Source organism: Pelodiscus sinensis, chromosome 9 (assembly GCF_049634645.1).
Source record: "Pelodiscus sinensis isolate JC-2024 chromosome 9, ASM4963464v1, whole genome shotgun sequence".
Lineage (NCBI taxonomy): Eukaryota > Metazoa > Chordata > Testudines > Trionychidae > Pelodiscus > Pelodiscus sinensis.
This window is the reverse complement of record NC_134719.1, coordinates 39,567,663-39,589,257: the sequence shown is the minus strand read 5'-3', so window position 1 is coordinate 39,589,257 and position 21,595 is coordinate 39,567,663. Positions and strand designations below refer to the sequence as shown.

Genomic DNA, 21,595 nt, shown 5'->3' with positions numbered 1-21,595 from the left:
AGGGATTTTGCTGGACAGGGGGAGGTCATTTCTGCACCCCTGCCACCAGCCTTGCTGCTCTGCCATGGCATCCCATTTCAGCTTCACCGCAACAAACCACTGCCCTGACAGCCCTACTGACAGAGCTCCGGGCTCTACTGCAGCAGACTGCTGGCCTGCCAAAGCCTGCTGATGTTCCTGCTGCCCTACCACCAGCTCAGCCAGACTCCCATGGCAGGGCTCCCAGCCACTGGTATCCCTGCAGCCAACCTGGCTGGGCTCCCAGCCCCACAAGGCTTCTGCCTCTGGCCCTCTACCAGATCTCTCTGGTCCAGCAACAGCCACGGTCCAGCCAGACCATGGATGTTGCTGGACCAAGGAGTCCCAGCGGAGAGAGGCTGAACCTGTACTTATCCACTAAATTTAAATTTAACACTATAGCACTAAGTTTTAATGGCTGTTTTAAATTGTTCTTATTTACACTAGAATCCTAGAAGTAATGCAATCCCAAGTAAAACTTCATTTGTATAAAAGGAAAGGAAAATGGTTAAGAGCAATTTTTTCTTCATAACATGAAGCTCAGAACAGAGCTGATACTCTTTTGCTAACTATCTACGTGTATAGTTCCCACAACAGCTAAAATATTGCTATTTGAAAAGCAGAAAAAGCCTGCTAATTTAAACTAAGCTCTCCATTTAGACAATTAAGAAAAGTGGGAATATTACAGTACCTCAGATGAAGTCTTTATTGTGCCTAATGAATAACTTCTCTTGCAGACATAAAAGTAAAGGAGCAATCTCTGGACAACCTGATGAAGTGAGTCACTATTTTGAAAATAAATATACTGTCAGCATGTTCTAATGCAAAGTAGTTGACGATCCTTCCTGCTTAGTAATGCTGTACTTACCTGTTCCTTACATAATTGCTCATTAATTAAATAGACCACTTACACTGGGCCCTGCATTCACTGTAATAAATGGGAAGTTTGCCAGTGATTTCATTAGGATTGAGCCCTTGGTTTGCAGTAGTTGCACAATGGTTTTTGGTATTTTGTTCAGTAAGCAAAGTATTGTGTGTTAACTAGCTCCTTTGATAAGGGCTTGTTAAATGAAGTCTTATAATTTCTTCAGTCTTGCAGAATGCAGTCTTTCTCTTTTAAGCAGATGAATGGCTGAAAGCAAGACAGGGCTCTCAATCCTCTCAATGAAACTGCAGCTGGAGTACTGATGTTCCATGTTAAGTCCATTTAGATGTCTCAGAAGCTTGTCATTTGTTAACCATCTCTTTATAACTGGGCCTATAAACTGTTGTTGCTTCAAGATGTGCTGTAATTTTGGCCTACGCTCACATTCAGAAACTTTGCTTTATGTATCCCGAATTGGCCAACTAGCTGAAGAAGGATGCTTAAGAATGATTGAATATATGCCTGCTATGTAATTATCTGCCTACATGATGACTGTTGGGAAAACATGTTATTTAATTTTTTTTCCTAAAGTAAATGCAGACCCTGTAGTTTCCAGCAGTCTCATTTGAATCCTAAGATAGCAAGAGCATGCCCTGCAGCTTTACAAGTGTGCACAGTGCCCAGGGACTGCAATTGAGCAGAAATTCACCCTCCAGTGCACACCTCCCCAACCCACCACAGAACCTATGGAAAACTTAAGCCATGTGTGTTGTGTTAAAGCTGAAATCTAGAATGGAGATAGTGGAATGTGAGTGGTACAGTAACCTATTATTCTGTGGTTTAATACTTTTTGGCACAACAGTTACTTTGTTTTTTTCCACCAGAGGAAGGAAGGTTTATGAGTCGCCACGGTACATGAGCGTGAACCAAGCTGCGGAACAGCTTCTTGCCATTGTTCAGAACAGGAGGCTGCAAGGAGAAGAACTGGGTATTTAATAGTTGTTTCTAGAAGCTAGAGCACCAGGCTTCCCCTTTCTCTGCCTTTACTGAGGAGTCTCCATTATAGCTCAGCTTCTGTTCCTTCGAGTAGCCTCTGACCTGAGTGGAACTGGGCTGCCTTTAAGCCTAGTCAGCTGATCACAAGTTGGGTTTGTCAACTCAAGATGTGAGCTTGGTCCTGTTGGAGTTAGTGGTTCCTTGTGATATAGGCACAGTCTTTAGTTTGGTTAAATAGTTACAGTAATCATAATTTGAGAACCAGCATTGCCATTCATCTTTCCCTTTGGTCCATCAGCTTACACAAGGGGAGGCCCTTCAAAGGGATCAGAATGGATGGTGTATTTACACAGGTTTTTAGAAGGGTTGTAGCATTTTAATGTTAACCGTTTCCCTTTAACTGTACAGTGAACACCTTAATTACCTCAAATTTTCCTATGATAGACACCTAAGTCTATGGTTAAGGATAACATTATCTGAAGTGCTACCACTTCAATGCACAGGACCAGGTAGACAGGCAGAACTGCACTGTCTCAAGATGTGGATGAGACAATGTAGGGAGAAGGGGGTTACGTTTATTAGGAACTGGGGAAACTTTTGGGAAAGGATGGGCTTCACCTACACCGAAATGGAACTAGCTTTCTGGCACTTAATTAAGGTGGTCATATAGCAGTAAAACTGTGGGCTGGGGGGAAACAAAGATTTGGAGAAGCGGATGGATCAAACAGATGTCCTTTAAAGGACGGTCTATTAGTAGAGATTCTCTGTGGCCTAGTAAAGAGGAGAGGATAGAAGCTAAGATATGGGTAAGATCAGATGAGAAACAGTCAAATGAACGAGTCCCATTCAATCACATAATGGCAGAGTGACAAGTCTTTAAAGTGCTTATATACAAATGCTAGAAGTCTAAACAGTAAGATGGGTGAACTAGCATACCTTGTATTGAATGAGGATATTGGTATAATAGGTGTCAGGCACTTGGAGTGACGATAGTCAGTAGGACACAGTCATACCAAGATAGAAAATATATTGGAAGGACAGAACAGGTTGTGCAGGTGAGAGAAAGCATGGAATCAAATTAGACAGTAGGAGCCAAACTGTTCCATAGAATCTTTATGGTTTGTAATTCCCCGCTCTAATAATATGAATATAGCAGTAAGGACATAAGCAACCCTCTGACCAGGATAGTGACAGTGACTGAAATGCTAAGGGAGATTAGATAGACTATAAAAATTTTTTTTAAAAAATAGGGGATTTCAATTATCCCCATATTGATGGGGTACGTCACCTCAGAACAGGATACAGAGGAAAAAGTTTGACACCTGAAATGTCTACTTCATGGAGCAACTGGTTCTGAAATCCATGAGGAGAGGCAATTCTTGATTGTCTTAAATGGAGCACAGAATCTGGTCAAAGAGGTGACTATAGCTGGACCACTTGGAAATTGTGACAATATAATTAAATCTAACATCTCTATGCATCCTGTACACAAAAATGAACAGTTACATTTAAAAGTACAGTGCCAAAAATATAATCTCTACAAGCTGCATGGAAACTTTTCAAAGACACCATGACAGAGGTTCAACACGAGAACTCAAGTGCCACCATGGCTTAACCAAGTAAAAAGAAAAAGGCATTTAAAAAGTGGAAGTTAAATCCTAGTGAAAATAGAAGAGCATGAATTCTGTCAAATGAAGTGTAAAAAGATAGAGGCCAAGAAGGAATGTGAAGAACAGCTAGACAAAAATTCAAAAAGTAGCAATTTTAAGTATATTACAAATGGGAAGCCTGCTAAACAGTCCATGGGGGCACTGGATGATCCAGATGCTCAAAGAGGAAAAGGTCATAGAAGAAAAATGGCATCAGGTCATCATAGCTCAGGATGTTTGGCTCAGGTTTGAGAATCTCCCTTTCTTTTTAGGTGACAAATCTGAGGAATTGTCCCAAATTGAGGTGTCAGAGGAAGTTTTGGAACAAATTGATAAACAGTAATAACAAGTCATACTGAAGACTTAAGTCATTTCACTAGTTATTGGGCAGTTATTTATCCCTTCATAAATTTAGATCAATCCCATTAGTATAAGCAGGCTCGGTATATACACAAGCTGACACATATTAAGTCAATTTACAGAAAATTGCTGCCTGAACTTATATTTGATTTAAAAATACTTACATTATATATTTTGGCCAGATTGACAGTGTGTAACATTTGAATTTGGGCATGAACTCACTTGGCACTCCCCATAACTGAAATTTTAAATTGATCAATAAAAAAATTAAACCCCATATTTGTGGACATGTAAAAAAATTGGAGAAAATGCTTAAGCTACTATTGATAGATCAGTTATACAAAATCAGTTTCTACCAGGGTTATTTAAAATAGGTAGCTACTTTACATTTTCATTGTTACTGAGAGCAGAACTAAAAGAAACACCACATTAATTTGCTTGTGTATTTCTATTAAAACTTAGTTTGATCTTTATTTACAAAACATACATTTTAGAGCAAATTCCCTGTCCTTATGTCTTAGTAGTTGATTTCTCTCCTCTGAGGTCAGAAAGTAGTGTGAAGTAAGAGTCTTCTCATCTAAGCCAAATTCTTCCTACTGGCACTGAATTGAAGGGAGGATTCATTTGAAGGGAACTAGCTCCCCTTTATTACAAGCAGCTTCCTACATTTGCCTCATCCCATTTTAACTACTGTAAAGGTGTGGCTTCTAGTACTGCATTTCAAAGAACAGACTTCCATTTCACATCAAGTAAAGCCAGGTGTTTTATTGCAGTGTGTTAGATTAAGAACAACTGAAACTTAAGACTGAACACTTTGGATAATGTTCATTACTTTCAGTGAAGAAAGGATTGCTCAGTAAAGACATAGAATTTGCTCTCTGGAAACTGAAAAATGAATTTTCCTGAAATTGCTTTTCTTTTTAAATAGAAATTACAGAGAATACACTCTGTGTTGGCCTAGCAAGAGTGGGTGCCACGGATCAGAAAATTATTTCAGGAACCTTACAACAGATGTCCACAGTAGAACTCGGTGGTCCACTACATTCCATTATTGTAGCTGGCAGTCTGCACCCTCTGGAAATAGATATGCTTAAGCTCTTTGCTGCAGATGAATCTAGCTTTGAAGACAATGAATGTCATCGGAACACTTGAATAAAGAGACTTTACTTGTCCTCTGCTTTGTGGCAGCTTAGATTTTTTTCTCCATTCTTACTTTACACATACAAAATAGTGTAGCAGAGTTATGTTCACCTACTTACAACACCGTGGAAGTGTGAACATTCCCCCCTCACATGAATTCATATACTCTGCAGATGAAGACCTAGGACTGCAAAGACAGTGTCCTGCTGGTGTCAGGATCTCTTATTAGAGTGGTTTTACAGATTTGAGATCATTGTGGTGAAAAGCTTCCCCTTCCTAGGCACGCATCATGAATGCCAGAAGACCTAACCCTGGAAAAGGAGAAATGGCCTCTGGCTTGGTAGTGCAGAGGAAAGTTCTGATGAACCTGAGCAAGATGGTCAGGGTAAGTGTGGGAAAATAAATACCTTGCAGCTCTGTGTGTTCTACACTATTTGCATTGTCCCATCAGCTCAAGGCAGACCTGCACCACAGTCCCCAGATAAGGGAGAAAATAGGATCCATGCTCAGTTCCTGTCCTACCCAAGCAATGAACAGTGCCTGGGCAGTCCAGATAGCTGTTTAATATTTGGGTCACTAAAGATGCAATTACTCTGCCCTATTGTGTACAAACAGGGAAGCAAATGTGGGGAAAAATATAACCAAGGGTTATGGGAAATGGCCAAGCCTGTCTATAAACCCTGCTCTGCCTTACAAAATGGATAAACGTCAGAACACTGCAGGCTATGGAACCCACTGAAATGGTGACTGTTAATCACTTGACAATGGCAGGGAATGGAAGAGACCATGTGGTTTAGGTATGCCAGAAGACATCGCAATCTATCATATATAGTGCTGACATCTGTTGTGTGATGTAAGTGACCTAGCCATTCTGAACTGTTGTAAATGTTCAGCTTGATATTAAATTAAAGTTTTTTTTAAAAAAAATCAGCACTACAACATGCATTTTCAACATCCTTACTTATCAGCTAGTCACATCAGAAAAATATATATACAGGGTGTTTTTAAACCAAGTTTTATTGAAAGGAAATTTGATCCCAAATTTTTCAAATACATCAGATAAAACATTTTACTTATACCACTGAAGTAAAAAGATTACATTAAAAATTATATTGCACTTGGGGCAATTCATAATGGCTTCACTTCAGCATTTCTAAACCAAGGTACAGTTTACAGTCTTCACAACTTTAGTCTGCAGTAAAATAATCAAACTTTTTTTGAGATGTTCTAATACTATTAAATTGTAAGCACACCAATAAGAGTACTTCATGTATTTGAAAATTAACTGGAAAGGCAGTTGCTACAAATGATTTTGGCAATTCTTTCCATTCACATTCCTTCATGTATTAGCCCGCCCTCTTGATAGCTATTAATTTCAATTCTTGAACAAGATCCTGGCACATATTACCATTAAGGAGTTTTGTATATGTGGGAAGTGAAATAAGCAAATTTCTTTACACAACAGTGCTTCCACCAAACATTCTGTGTAGAAGAAAATTACCCCCAGGCAGCAATGTACACTTCAGGTGTGGCTCTCTAAATCTGAAAGTTAGATTTTTCTGTATTTGCACACAGAGATTTTCAATTGCTTGCAGATACTGAGAGAATGCCCTGCATTTTTTGGCAAGTACTATAGCAACCTCTGGCCTGTAAAGGCCAGTTATGAATAATCACCAACAGAGGGGGTTTGTGGAAAAGGGGAAGGAAAAAGCAGAAAAAGGTCATGGGGAGGTAGAGGGGAAATTAACCACTGCAAGAGTGAGTAGCAGTATTATTGTATGCAATGCAGCAGCCTTAGAAGGTGGGGTTTAAGACAACCACATTTTGTTTTTGCAAAATGAGTGTTAACAATGAGGGAACTGTTAAATAAAGCTCTTCTATTTTATTCCTTAAACATAAAAAAATGCAGCTGTCATACCAAATATAATCATTACAGCTAATTGAAAATGGGACACGGTTATTCACAAATGAAGATGCTGATCTGAACTGTTACTTAAAACAGTCTTAGATGTATTTTAGGAGCCTCGTGCCTATTTAAAGTTTTATTTTTTGTTTCATATAACTCTGAAAGTCTCTCAAACAGCTGAATTATGCAGTAGCAGGTCAGTAGGTGCATAAAGGTACACTGAGTAGCGTATTGATCTGTTCTTCCTGTAAATTCTATTAAGCAATTTAGCTTAGTAGGTGAAATCTGAAGGAGCAAAGCTATTCAAAAGCTGGTATCTCATTTACATCTCCACAAAACATTGTTAGTTACCACCTGTACTGAATTGGTGGGTATTTCCTTCTTCTCTTCTCTATCCAGGTTTAATGCTTAAAAATTAAAAGTAAAAACAAATCAACTCAAACACAAAGTGCTTCCACCTCTGAATTAGGCTGCTGTGGTATTACCAAAATCCAGAACTATCTACAAGAATTTAGATTTTAAAATTTCAGATACAGAACTTCTCTAATGAAAGAAAGATCAAATGCAGATTACTTCAACAATTCATTACAAAAAAGTACTGGTAAAATGTCTTAGAGGTGTTACCGAGTTAGTCTATAACTAAAAATGAGCAGTCCTATGGTATCTTAGAGACTTACACATTTATTAGGTCATAATCTTTCATGGGGAGGTTTTACCCACAAAACTCATGGCCTAATAAATGTGTTAGTCTCTAAGGCACCATAGGACTGCTCAGTTTTTTGCTTATTTTTGTACTGGTTAAATCTATATTGTAGTGTAGTAAGGATACTAGATCAGTGTTTCTTAAACTGTGTTCCGTGGAGGCGTGCCGTGGAGAACAATAGAGTTCAAAATGGCCTCCCTTGAAGAGGCAAGTGACTTTCTTTTTTCGCTCAATAACTCCCCCCCCCTCCCCTTTTTTTTTTGGCTCAACAAAAAATCCTTGGTATGCCTCAAAAAAAAAAATTGTTTGGTGTTCCTTGGTCTGAAAAAGTTTAAGAAACACTGTACTAGATTTACTTGAACTCCTTCTCACTTTGTGCCCACTCCTGTACAAAGTATAACTTTACTCAAGTGTTTACAGGATCCGATTGTAAACTCTTTAGATGGTCTACTTTTGTCCACGTTATGTTCAGTGTGAAGCAACATTGTAGGTAATTTTATACACATTTCTAATGAGTCACTATAGCACCTTGCTGTTATACCTTCCTGGCAAGTTAGATACGATTGCTGGGTTGACAGTTTGACAATTAGAAAAGTGAAATTTAGCAAGGGTTTACATAGTTCCTACTATAATGAAGCTTGTGCTTTGTGAACTTGCTTGAAGTCATGATAGTCTTCAGTCACAAAGAAATACAATCATACTGGCCTGAAAACAGGAGGTTTTAACTGTATGAAAAGAAAACTAGACTAGAACCAACTGATTCAGAATCTAATACCAGGAACCTCTCTTTCCCTCCATAAGCATAGTCACCCCCCCATCCCAATTCATTCTTAAAATAGATTATCTCTTGCAAGAATTCAGTCATCTTTGGACATCTAACAGTTTAAAATAAGCACAAAAGATGAAACTCAGATTACTAAAACCCAGCAACTGAACTATAAAACAACTGTAAATAGTCACTGATGTTCAGCATTTCATGGGTTTAAGATGACCCACATGATATATAGCTTTCAACATTTCCAATTCACCTAACAGTTCGTTCGTAGATTTTAAAAAGTAATTGTCACTATTAGAAGCAGGAAGAAAGACTTCCCAGAAGACGTACAATACAATGTCTGGATAGCCTGACTCCTGCCCCTTATAGGCATCCTACCCCATAATCCATCAGATTTAGCGCAAGATTCAACATCCTGAAGGTATATAATGTATGTGTTATCCTTTATACTGCCCGGCTACGTCTACAGTGGCCCCTTCTCCGGAAGAGGCATGCTAATTTCTAACTTTGGAATAGGGAAATCCACAGGGGATTTAAATATCCCCCGCGGGATTTAAATAAACATGGCCGCCGCTTTTTTTCCGGCTTGAGGAAAAGCCGGAAAAGAGCGTCAAGACTGGCGCGATCCTCCAGAATAAAGCCCTTTTCTGGAGGATCTCTTATTCCTACTTGCGGAAAAAAAGCGGCGGCCATGTTTATTTACCCCCGCGGATTTCCCTATTCCAAAGTTTGAAATTAGCATGCCTCTTCCAGAGAAGGGGCCAATGTAGACGTAGCCCCCCAAGTGCCAATAGGAAAGCTACCCAACCAACACTGTTTGGACTTCATGCTACAGGGTGTGACTTCTGCCACCTTTTGGCCAATTTACTCACATTATTTTAAAGTAAATCTACTCAGCCAAACAAATAAACAACATAATTCTCTTGCTCCACAGCAAACTGGCTTCCATACACTATCCTCATAATTAAATTACATTTTATAAAAAAATGTGGTATATATCTTGCTATAAAATGTAAAGCCATCCCACATGACACACAGACAGTCAACCTGATTGTAAGAACAGATGCATTTCCCTTAAACATGACCCCATAGGCCTGATTTCTCTTCTCCCTTCCCCAAGAGTCTCAAATTATAGATCTTCCTAGGCAAGAAAGACATAGTCTTTTTTACAAAGTAGCTCAAAGAGCAATTTTCATTGAAGCTCAGTATGCAGTAAACTGATTATATCCTCAGTTAAATACTGTTTTGGCAAGACCAATTAGCCTTCTGACAATGCTGAATCCTTTGAAAATACATGAGAAAACCACCAATATGCACGCAATTGCTCACTTGCAATAAGACACTTAGCAAATCACAACAACTGAACAAACATCCCACTAACATTCAGCTAAAACATTCACGAGTGGCCTACCCCAGTAGTTTGGCTAGTGTTAAAAGTATCCTATGAAAGTTAGGAAGCTTTGCTCATCAGCCCAGAGACAAATCAAAGCTGCAAGTCTCAAAGAAAGAAATAATCATGCCAAAGAGTAAACTTGAAATTCAAAGCATGTACAATTTAGGTGAAGGAGGCTGGACCTTCTAAAATGGTGGCTCAAAGTGAGAGATCATCATCCATAAGATCAAGAAATTGTTACATTATTGAATGTGTAAAAGCTCCCCCAAACTAAAGACAGTACCTACTGACCATGGTCTGCCTGACATTACAGAAGCAATGGAAGAGATCTCGCTTTGGGGTTTGAATCACAAATTAAGAATAATTAGTTCATTCAGCACTTGTGTATCTACATCAATCTGGCAAACTCAAGGCACACATGAGCAATCGAGCAGCATTTTCATATATAAAAATATAGAGAGTGTGTCATACAGGAGGAATAAAACAAAATCTGTCTATCTTCCACGGAAACTGAATAATACAGTAACATCTGCAGCAAACCATCCCTTCAGTTCCATCTTAGGAATTTCTATAGTGTCTATTAAACTCAATACTCATCAATTATGACTGAAGTTGAATTGATTAGAACTACAATGCTCCTTGATTTTAGTACTATCCATTACTGGGTATTTATTCAGTTACAGGGAAGTACAGGCAGTCCCCGACTTACGCGGATCCGACTTATGTTGGATCCGCACTTACGAACGGGACTTTTCTCGCCCCGGAGCTCGCGGGCAGCGGGACCGCCCAGAGCGCAGCGGTCCTGCCACCGCGTCCTCTGGGGCGAGAAAAGCTGCTCCGGGTCTCCCTGGTGTGCTGGGGGGGGGGGGGGACACACTCCCCAGCACAGCAGGGAGACAGGAGCAAAGCCGCAGAGGCGGCAGGACCTCTGCGCCTCCACGGCTTTGCTCGGGTCTGCCTGGTCTGCTGGGGGGGGGAGGGGGCGCAGCTAGTGCGCGCCCCCACCCCCCAGCAGACCAGGCTTTTGTTGCGGGATGCCTGGGGTAGAGCAGCTGGGGTGCTGCCGGGTTGGTGCTGCGGGGACCTACCCGGCAGTGCCCCAGCTGTTCTGTCCCAGGAGTCCAGATTCAGCCGCTGTTGAAACTGATCAGCGGCTGATTCCAGGAAGCCCGGGGCAGAGTAACTCTGCCTAAGGCTTCCTGTAGTCAGCCGCTGATCAGTTTCAGCAGCGGCTGAATCTGGAGCCAGTTCCGACTTACATACAAATTCAACTTAAGAACAAACCTATAGTCCGTATCTTGTACGTAACCCGGGGACTGCCTGTATTAATATTTGTATCAGAAAAATATCTAGAATTTGTACCAGTCAGCACATTTGATTTTTCAAACAAGCATTCTTGTTTTGTTGTATGCCACAACACACTGAACATTAAGTATAAATGTATTAATTCAAACCCTTTCCCCTCAACTAGCAAATGTATTTCTGATTAACCAAAATGAGACTTCCTTTTTCTTGCTCTATGTCCCATTGGGACTAACAGCCTCAAATATGGAAATCAAAATGGCTCTTTTCTATTCAGTCTCTGAATTCAAACAGAATGGGAAACTTCATTAAGCACTGATAATTGTAGTTAATCTAATTTTAGTAGAAGCATTGCATCTATAATACAGGTGTTGTTGGACTGTCTCGGGAATTTAACATTTTCAGTACAAGATGTAAATATATATAAAAATGTCAAAAATAGATGGTTTAGGGGTGTTTCTGCAAACTGCTCGTTGGACACTTGTGTGCGTGTGGAGAAATACAAGACATTAATGAGAAAAATCACACTCAAGTCCCAATCAAACATGTCAACTAAGAAAATGTGACTTTACATAGCTCATACAACAGTCCTCATTTCCACTGCAGATACATTTCCCAGGACAGCTCCTTTCCTTCTCCCTAGTTTAGGGTTAGACACAGTAACTACTTCCATCCTTTTTAATAGTCTATTAAAACCTAGCAGACTAATTTTCACAGCAAGCTTCAACAGGGAAAAAAAAAGTCTGAAAGAAAAAAAAAGCAGAACAGTTCAATTACTATCATTATGTTGTAACTGCTTCTCTTTCATGGTGATATTATGAACATGGTTATTGAGCTACAACTTCTATTTTCTATAGCAGTATTGAGAAACTTTAATTCATAGATTTTGACACAGGGTCGAATGTTTAATTTGGTTAAAACAACTCTTAGGATAATATGTATTAGATAGACAGATGTTTTGAAAGCAAGTCTCCTCACAAAAGCTTTAACTTGTAAAGTAAATTAAACAAATGTAACCCCAGTTCATTTGATAAGATGAAACAGTAAAAGGGAGTCTAAAAATCTACAATTACGCAAGTACACAGTCACAGACATCACTAACAAGACAACGGTGAACAAGTTGTAACCATAAAAGTAATAAAACCTCTATGTTCCACATCAATGCTGGCGAATACTTTTTCTGATAGAAAGGCACTTTGAAAACCCAATATGGTTTGGTTCATTAAGTTTGCAAAGTACAAACAATTTTACAAACATACGATTCTCATGAAGAATGCCACTCGTTGTGGCATTATGTACAAGACAGCGCTCCAATTTGTGATAACACTGGTTTTGTGGGAATGAGCAGCTTCAGGCTTGTTACATTAACATTTAGTTTGTGGCAAGATAGGGTGTGAATCTACTCAGTGCTAGACTGCCAAAGACTTAAGTGTCCACATGATCCCTGCTGACATGCACTTAGATCCAGTCCTCTTTAGAATGGAACTAGATCAAAGTGCATTAATTAACTTAATGCATATCAATAGGGGCCACAAGGGCAATTTGCAACAGACTAGTGCAGAACAGATTCAGACCTCAGCTTGCTATGAAATTGTTTGTTTAGACAAGCCCTTCATTAAAGACATGACCCAGGGATTATAGTCCCAAAATCTTAGTTTCCTATTGGAACAATTGTAGAAAATAAAAAAAAATTCTAAAAAAAATTAACACAGCTGGAGGGGGAGGGGATGGACACAAAATACAAGACCAGAAGTCCAGGACATCCTTTCAGCTTTTACTCCTTTGATGTGGACTCCAGAAGAAGCCAAAAGGCAGCAGTCTATTTGGTCTTGATTAACTGGGCTGGGGTGGTTCTGTCTTGACGAGTACAATGTTTTATACCATTACAGTACCAGAAAACTTTGGTCCAAAGAGCATAATTTATGATGTTCTCTACATGGTTGCAAAGTCAAGCTGTATATAAAGCTGTCTCACTCCTGCCTGTAAATAAAAGAGGGAGAATTAGAAAACTGGAAAAAAAAAAAAAAATCACTCGTACAACTATACTCCAGTTCCAAATGCTATTATATTTATCTTTATTTGGTGAACAAACAAATCTGCTTGATAGCTTGTTCTACGTAATACTTCTGGCAAACAGTCAAACATCCATTAAAAAGGGAAATGCGTAAGTGCAGGAGTTAAAGATGTATAGGGCTTCTACAAGGTTAAAAACGGCCTCTAAAAATGTGACATGATTTTTAAAAGAGTCTAATGTGTATTTTTAACCCTTGGAACAGATGCTGGTTCAAGTGGAGCAAAGTGTAAGGATGTGATATAGATTGAATTATGAAGCCATTTTCCTTGTCCTTCCCCCTCTGCCACCACACTGTCCTCCAGGAGTGTCTTGGTGAGTCAAAGCCCCCTTGGATCACATGCAGCTGGTCACAGAAATGGCATGGATGGGTCTGGTGTATCACCGCAAACATTTGCCTCCTTTGTTTTGTGGTAGGATTGCCATAGTTCCTTTATTTTAACTCTGCACTGCTGGGTGTTCCTGAAGTATCCTTTCTCCTCCATTGTCTTTGCGAAGATATCAGCATTTCTTTTGCTGACTCAGAACTTGGAGAGAATGGATTCCTCTCCCTGCACCTTGATGAGGTCCAAGATCGCCTGCACACGCCATGCTGGCTATATTTTGCACCCCCCTAGGAACTGGAACTCATGGTACTTGAAGTATTGGAAGCCATGGCCACATGTGCTGCCTGCTGTGGGATGTGTTCTCAACCCTGACCACACAGGAAATGAAATGCAAGCTTTCCCAGGGCTTTTCCTGTTCACCAGCAAAGCAGGTGAGGCATAAGTTCTGGCCAGAGTGGGATATTATGGGATGCCTCCTGGAGGCCATGAACCTCGATTTTCACCAATGCTGCATCTTCACTACTCTAAATTCAACCAGGCAAGCTTGCAAGTGGCATTACTCCTCATAAAAGCAGGAGTACCTGAAACTGACCTCAGCACCCCTTACGGCTGATGATACAGGCTTGGTAGTGCAGACACATCATTTAGAAAAATCGACCGTATATGACTAAATCCCGTCTAAACTAGTGTAAACCAGGCCTAAGCCAGAAAGCCATATCTACTATGAAATAAAGTATCCACACAGGATATTATAAAACAGTTTAAATTGTTACGTTATTTTATACTGATGAGATTCATGTAGGCATTAGGGAAGTCAACATGTTGCCAATTACACAATTAATTGATAAGCGTAGGTTTATCAGTTAAACCTGTGGACTACACACATTTCCTCTCTGCAGAGGCAGCAAGGGGAAAGGGGAGGCAGGAGCTGTTACACATGGGGAGCCAGCTTTTTAGCTAGCAGCACGGAGAGTGAGGGGGACAGGCAGGAGCCAATACACGTGGAAAGCCAGTTTTTAAACAGCTCCCCATGCATTCCAGCTCCACGGACCAACCTGTTCCCCGCTTTGATACTTCCTACAGAGGCAGAGGCAGCAGCAGGGGGGACAGGCAGGAGCCAGGGCTGGGGGGCACCTGGCTTTTAAGTCAGCTTCCTACATCACCAGCTCCACAGAGCCACCTCCTCCTCCCACCACCTCATGCTGCTGCCTCTTGAGGTAGCAGTGCAAGGAAGGTGGCTGCCACAAAACAGTCTCTCTGTAGCAGGCCCAGGCTCACTCTGAACAGAAGCTGCTCTGCGGGATGTCAGAGCAGCCCTTGTTCGCAGGGATCCGAGGTCCTCATGGACATGGGCTTCTCCGGCATCCCACAGAGCAGCCCCTGTCTGCAGTGAGCCTGGACCAGTGGGGAGCTCAGACTCATCATGGACAGGCTGCTCCCTCTGTATCAGAGGCAGCAATGCAGAGTCAATCTGCCTGGGAGCCTGGTTTTTAAACCCGTTCCCCTCATGGACTGGCTCCCACCTGCCATCCTAGGGTAGCAGGGGGCTCCCCAGGAGTGGGGCTGGAACACCCTGGCAGCCAACCCTGCCTCCAAGGACTATTGAATATTTGTGTCATCAGTAATAATTTGTGCTGTTACACAACTATTCAATTACACTAACATCCTTAGACATCATACCATAATGGTGCCATACTCTAGAATAAAACCTGAGAATTGCACTGACTTGGCGTACAGCTTTAGGAACAGGTCTTTTTTAGATGTCACTGTATCTTGTGACCACACTTGAGAAAGCTTAACTTGTTTGGAGTCATGATGTGCAGTGGACTGTTTCATAACAGTACTGAAAATATTGGATATCAAAAGTCACTTTGACTAACCTACCAATTACAATTTCAACAACTATGATCTCCACTATTGCTCAAAAAATGTTTGTTCAACTATACCTTCATATCAAATGGGCAGGAAGGTGTATCATTTCTCCTAAGTTAATATGACACCAACCCTATAGTACCAACATACAGAAACCCACGTACAAAAGATTTCATCCCTTACTATTTACCTAGATATTTAAATGCTGCTCTCTCGCTCGCTCTCTCTCCATACTATCAGTGCTTCAGAGAACACCACGAGGATTTAAGATTAGAAATGACAACAAACCCTTACTTTCTTCATACTTTGTAGTAGAAGGAACTTCGTTATAGTTTTGTTTGCAAAAGTGCATGTGTTCTCTGCACACACTTTTTTGCCCGCCAGAAAAGCTAAGCCAAATAAATTTGAGTTTTGCATTGAGTTCTAGAAATGGGCAGAGGTCCCAGAGCCATTATTTCCTGCAGAAGTGAACTGTATACAGTAGGTCCAAGTCCTGTTCAAGTTCTGTCTCAACTCTCCCACTATTGCTTCATAACTGTGTTATTCCAGTAAACCAACGGTTTTCAGCCTTTTATTGTGGAGCCTTAGAAAAAATTTCAAATGGTGCAGACCCTTTTGGAAATCTTAGTCTACGGACACCCAAGAATCAAGACTGAAAGCGACTGCAGTAAATCACAGCTGTAATGGGAGGCACAGTTGCTGGAGTAGACGAGGCCAAGAGCCAGTCCCTGGAGAGAGTCACATCAGGATTGCTTGTTCTGACAACATCCCTGGGCAAGTTGGTCACCCACACTCCAAATCCTTTCGCCCAAGATCAGAGTCCACATCCCCCTCCCTCACTCCCCATCCCTCTGCCCCCAGCCTGATAAAAGTGAATGAGGATGGGGGAGGGAAGGGAGGGTGGGAGGATAGAGTGAGCAGAGGCGGGCCTTGGAGAAGGGGCGGGAAGGAGATGGGGCAAGGGTATTTGGGTTTGAGGTAGATCCTGGATTGCACTTAAATTCCAAAAGTGATCTCATGCTTAAAAATGTGGGAGACCACTGCTTCAGAGACTACCACCACCTGGAAGTTGCTAAAAAGCAACAAAGCAGGCACAAAATGTGACTTAAAGCAACATAAATGAATGCCGATACAGAGGCATCACAATGGATGCAGAAATCGGGCTAGTTTCTGTAACTAAGATACTATAACATAGGGCTTCAATGCACATCTGAGACTGCAGCACTCTCACGTCCTGTCTCCACAGAGGCAATAAAGAGATTGATGAAGAGGAATAGGCTACATATATTGAACACGTTTCAGTTTAACCATTCCGTTTCTGGTAGCTGGAGTTAACAATGACAAGTTAAACAACAATATTTGGTTTGTGGTTAAAAACAGAACACCGAGCTGTTACTTTTATAAACCTGTTGCTCTATTTTATTATATCCATGTTCTCTCACTCTCACACCCCACCATGGTATCCAACCATACTACTGTATTCTGAGTTTCTATTAATAAAGAGACATACCTGAGTAAAAATATTGTGAGTTTGGCTTAAAATCCATCTGGCATCGGCATCAGGAGCTACAAATAGTTTCAAGGTCCCTATATAAACATCAGTACACAGTGTCCAGAAGTGTGGATCATGTAAACTGTATACTCCTTGCAACTGCTGAACCTAAAATACCAAACATTTAAAAAATTATTTCTTTATAGCAAATTGTTAAAAGAAGCATCAGGCAATATTCTTCTCTTCACGAGAGTATTAAGTGAGTTCTCATCAAAATTAGTACTTCGTCTTCATGGGTATGAAGAGAGTTAAATGGAAAAGCTGAGAGCATATATCAACACAACTGCTCCACCAGACTACAGCTGTATTACACCTTCTCTTCACTGGAAAAAAAGTGTTCTTCACTCCTTTCTAAAAACTATTGTTTGAAGCAAGGAAGGCGGCACACAGTTATTTCAGGGTACGCAAGATACACCCAATTGACATCTCAGCCGGAGGGGGTGGGGCGGGTGGAGGAGGGCACCAAGGACATTTCTTTGGTAGATGCATCATGCTTGCATTCCATGAGACATAGAACATATGCAACACATAAAGGACTGTATACGTGTCAGAGACACATTGCTAAATGCGAACTATGACCTTCCTTTTGTATTTCCTTCCAATGTTTTTAATGTGCCTCAACACTTCCTACGGTGTACAGTCACTACACCGGATGGGGAAAAAATATTGCTAAAAATCCTTGTACTAGTCAAAGCAATGGTCGCTAAACATCAGTTTAGAACCGGAGAACAACCATATAGTCTATGGACAATGATCCAACTGGCCTTCTTGCAAAATTTCCATTATACTGCTCTCTAATAGGCTTACATTTTGTGACAAGATACATTTAATAATGGTTTTGAGATCTATTCCAAGCCAAAAGTATATACTACGAAAGAGCAAATTATTTCAGAATATACAGTTTCGGTTGGAACTGCAGACTATGTAGAATTTGTTACTTCAGACTGTCAACTACTGTTTTTTGTTATGCCTTTGACCATTTCTAAATAAGCATTCATTCATTTGTATACATTTAGGATAGAGGTAACAAATCTTCTGAGGATTTATTGTTAGGAAAACATTCCAAAACACCCTCAAGAAGTCCAACCTTTGTTGCTTATTCATTTAGTAGTTAAATCTTGTGTAAAAAAATATCCTGAACTGGAACAGCTCACCCTCTGATAGCACTGAGGCAGAACGCTTTCCAGGGAAGGCGGAGTTCGCTGCATTAAGATTCCAATGGACTCTCTTAAAAGGGGAACAACACTAGAAAGAAAAGAAACAGTTAATTACAGCCACATCTTCAAAGAATGCAGAACACGACAGTAATATTACTGCTTTCTAATAGAATGAATAAAGTCAGTCAGGATGTATGAAGTGACACACTGAGGAGAAAGCATTATTACAGATTCACGGTGGCGAAAAAAAGAGGTCCTACAAAAGTCACAGGGTTGACATCATAGTAATACTGCTCAATAAAAGTATCAATCTTTATGTCTCAGGCATTTTCAAGCAAGAGTAACATTTTCATTTTGTGGCATTTAGGATGGAGTCTGAAATTATGTCCTAAAACATATGAAAGAAAAATCATATGTTAAAGTATAGTTTAGAACCAAGATCAATTTCAACAGTAATTATAATAGCCATAAAAATGTGCAAGAAAAGTTAAACCATTCTTGCTCTTGTCTCTGGCTTGAGACATATCTTTCTTATGAAATAAGAAAGGAGGGCAAGGAAATAAAACAAAATTAGCATGAGCCAGTCCAGTCATAACAAAATGATTTGTGAAGAATAGCCAGCTTAGCATATTCTTGATGTCAGTTAAATGTGGGAGCCTCATCCAAATCCAAGCAGTGAACATTTGGAAGCAATTCGAGATTTCTTCTTGGCAGTCTAATACAAGGAGCAAAGGAGGAGCATTAAAGCAGGTATGACAGAAAGGTTTCATACACCGAACAAGTTTTACAATACGATACAAATTCTCTCATCAGAAGCTAATGTTATAAGTTAAAATGCCCTTAAAATGCATCACCTTATGTGCATCAAGAATAAAAATACTCTGAACACCATCTTAAAAACACTGCACCCTTTGGCTTACTGTAACATAAGGAATCTTCACAGGATGAAAAGTATTTTGAATCTCGTACAATGTGTCTATATTTCAGGATACTTTTAAAACGGATTGCATTTGTAAGGATCAGCAGTGTCAGAAACTGTAAGCCAGATACCAACACCAGTACAATAACTGGAATAAATGCATTGCTTCTGAGTGTCAAATTCAGAGCAGTGATGGGATGAATGTAATCAAAGGGAATTTAGAATGAATCAGGAAAGATTTTGCAAAAGTGAGATCAATTAGATCATTTGCCAAAAGAAATTGTGAAATCCTTATTTAAACCCAAACAAAGCACTGGAAAGCCACTGTAGAGAACAATTCTGTGTTGACACAGGGGATCAACAAGATGATCTCATAGGTCTTTGCCATTGCCAATTTGTTAGTCTGTGGCAAATTTCAACAGTGAAGTGTCACATCTGTTAGTTTGACCTATAAGAGTGGAGGAAATAAGCTGTTCCTGACAATGGGCCCCTATACTATGTATATGTATCACACATCACTGTTTAAGGAAAGGCATTCTTGAATGGATGTCAAGTTAACTTGTGAATTATAATTCATAGGTTTACTCCTTGCTATGTGAGCTTTTACAGTACTGTGAATAGAAATACCACCTGAACACTAGCTTATTGAGAAATGTATGTTTCACAGTGACTGCGTCTCAATATTTGAATATAAAGCTTCTGTGCCTACAGTGTAGATAAACCACAGATATGAGGATTGCACATTCTTCCATAGAGAAGGGCTAAACAGCCTACCAACTTGTCTTCCTATTTAAATTAAAATCTCTCTCTCAGCAAGAGAAAGAGGCAACACCTTTCAGCAAAACATATGAAACTGAACTTTGCTGGAAATGTTTATGACTTCCTGGTAAAAATATGACTGCATGTATAGCATAAAATATTTAACTTGTCATTTGAAATTGGGGGTGGACATGATCTACCCCTCTTGAAGGTCTGAATATTCTTGTCATTTGGTGCAAATTAATCCATTCTAAAGATTAGGTTTGGCGGGCCACTATGACTGGAATAATAAAATTTAAATCCGGCAAACACTGGACAAAGAAAACATCCTGCTAGAAAGCTGTTGAGCAAAAGTCATCCTTAAACTACAGTTGCTTAATTCTGCAGGAGGCCGACTGCAGACACGACTAAAGAGACGGGGCATTTCTAAAGGTTTGTAATTATGAGTCCCCAGAGTGTGTGTGAAGCATTCCCTTGACAGGTAATAAATCCAGTTGTTGCAACACTTAAACACAAACGGAATCATCTGCCCAACCTCAACGGTTACACAAGTAAATGATTGAGAAATTAAGAGAATTCAAAGGATGAATGGGCGAAAGACAACCCCACGATCTCCCAATACAAACAATGTGGCAGGAATGTCTTGCTGACAGGCAAAAAGTTGTCTTGGAAAAGTTTAAAGACAGTGTCTCGCCCCTCTGAAGAGACTTATGATCTCATTACTCGTACAGTAAAACTCCATTGGTCCGGCATCTGATGGTCCGGCACCATCAGGAACCCAGAAGTGTTCCGGGCAGTCGGACCATTGGAGCTGCTCTGCCCCCGGCTTCTCTGATTCAGCCGCTGCTAAAACTGACCAGCGGCTGAATCGGGGAAGCCAGGGGCAGAGCAGCTGGAGTGCTGCCGGGTAGGTCCTGTAGCGCTGCCCCTCGGGGCTGCGGGACCAACTCGGCAGCACCCCAGCTGTCCCCGATTCAGCTGCTGCTGAAACTGACCAGCGGCTGACTCCAGGAAGCCTGGAGGCTTCCTGGAGTCAGCCGCTGGTCAGTTTCAGCAGCAGCTGACTTGGGTACACCTGGGACAGAGCAGCTGGGGTGCTGCCGGGTTGGTCCCCGCAGTGCCGAGGTGCGGCGCTGCGGGGACCAACCCCGCAGCGCCCCAGCTGCTCTGTCCCAGGTGTCCATACTCAGCTGCTGTTGAAACTGACCAGCAGCTGACTCCAGGAAGCCGGGAGGCAGAGCTGCTCTGCTCCGGCTTCCTGGAGTCAGACGCTGATCAGTATCAGCAGCAGCTGACTTGGGGACGCCTGGGGCAGAGCTGCTGGGGTGCTGCCGGGTTGGTCCAGTAGCTCTGCTCCTGGGCCCTGTAGGACCAACCCGGCAGCCCCCCCAGCTGCTCTGCCCCAGGCGTCCTGATACAGCCGCTGCTGTAACTGACCAACAGCTGACTCCAGGAAGCCCGGGGCAGAGCAGCTGAGGAGTGGAGCTGCGGGACCAACCATGCAGCACTCCAGCTTCTCTGCTGGAGGCGTCCCCGATTCAGCTGCTGCTGAAACTGACCAGCAGCGGCTGAATCAGGGACGCCTGGGGCAGAGCCGGACTATTGGAAGGAGGGGGTATGAGGGATCTGGGGTGGCATCCCCCCCACCCCACCCCAGACCCCTCATAGCCCCCCCTTCCGATAGTCCGGCACCCCCTGGGTCCTAAAGCTGCCGGATTATCAGAAATTTACTGTATTTATGAAATGGTCCTAAAAGCTTTGAAACAGATGAGAGTTTCAGGCAACAGTACATGTAACATATTCGCCTGCTTCCTATCTACACAGAATTTCCT

At 41.3% G+C, this 21,595-nt stretch overlaps 2 protein-coding genes across 4 annotated transcripts in view; one reads left to right on the top strand and one right to left on the bottom strand.

Moving 5' to 3' along the window:
- Positions 1-5,060, top strand: part of DPH5 (diphthamide biosynthesis 5) — a 36,962-nt gene extending 31,902 nt beyond the window's left edge. For both annotated transcript variants that reach the window (XM_075936620.1, XM_075936621.1), the window contains exons 6-8: positions 756-795; positions 1,768-1,871; positions 4,817-5,060. In XM_075936620.1, coding sequence (XP_075792735.1) covers positions 756-795; positions 1,768-1,871; positions 4,817-5,040 — 368 coding nt within the window. In that variant the 3' untranslated portion in view covers positions 5,041-5,060. The remainder of the gene's footprint in view (positions 1-755; positions 796-1,767; positions 1,872-4,816) is intronic.
- A 967-nt stretch (positions 5,061-6,027) lies between these two features.
- The window catches only part of SLC30A7 (solute carrier family 30 member 7), a 54,454-nt gene continuing 38,886 nt past the window's right edge, over positions 6,028-21,595 (bottom strand). For both annotated transcript variants that reach the window (XM_075936615.1, XM_075936616.1), the window contains exons 9-11: positions 18,083-18,173; positions 16,887-17,036; positions 6,028-13,087 (exon numbers count right to left, since the gene is read on the bottom strand). In XM_075936615.1, coding sequence (XP_075792730.1) covers positions 13,040-13,087; positions 16,887-17,036; positions 18,083-18,173 — 289 coding nt within the window. In that variant the 3' untranslated portion in view covers positions 6,028-13,039. The remainder of the gene's footprint in view (positions 13,088-16,886; positions 17,037-18,082; positions 18,174-21,595) is intronic.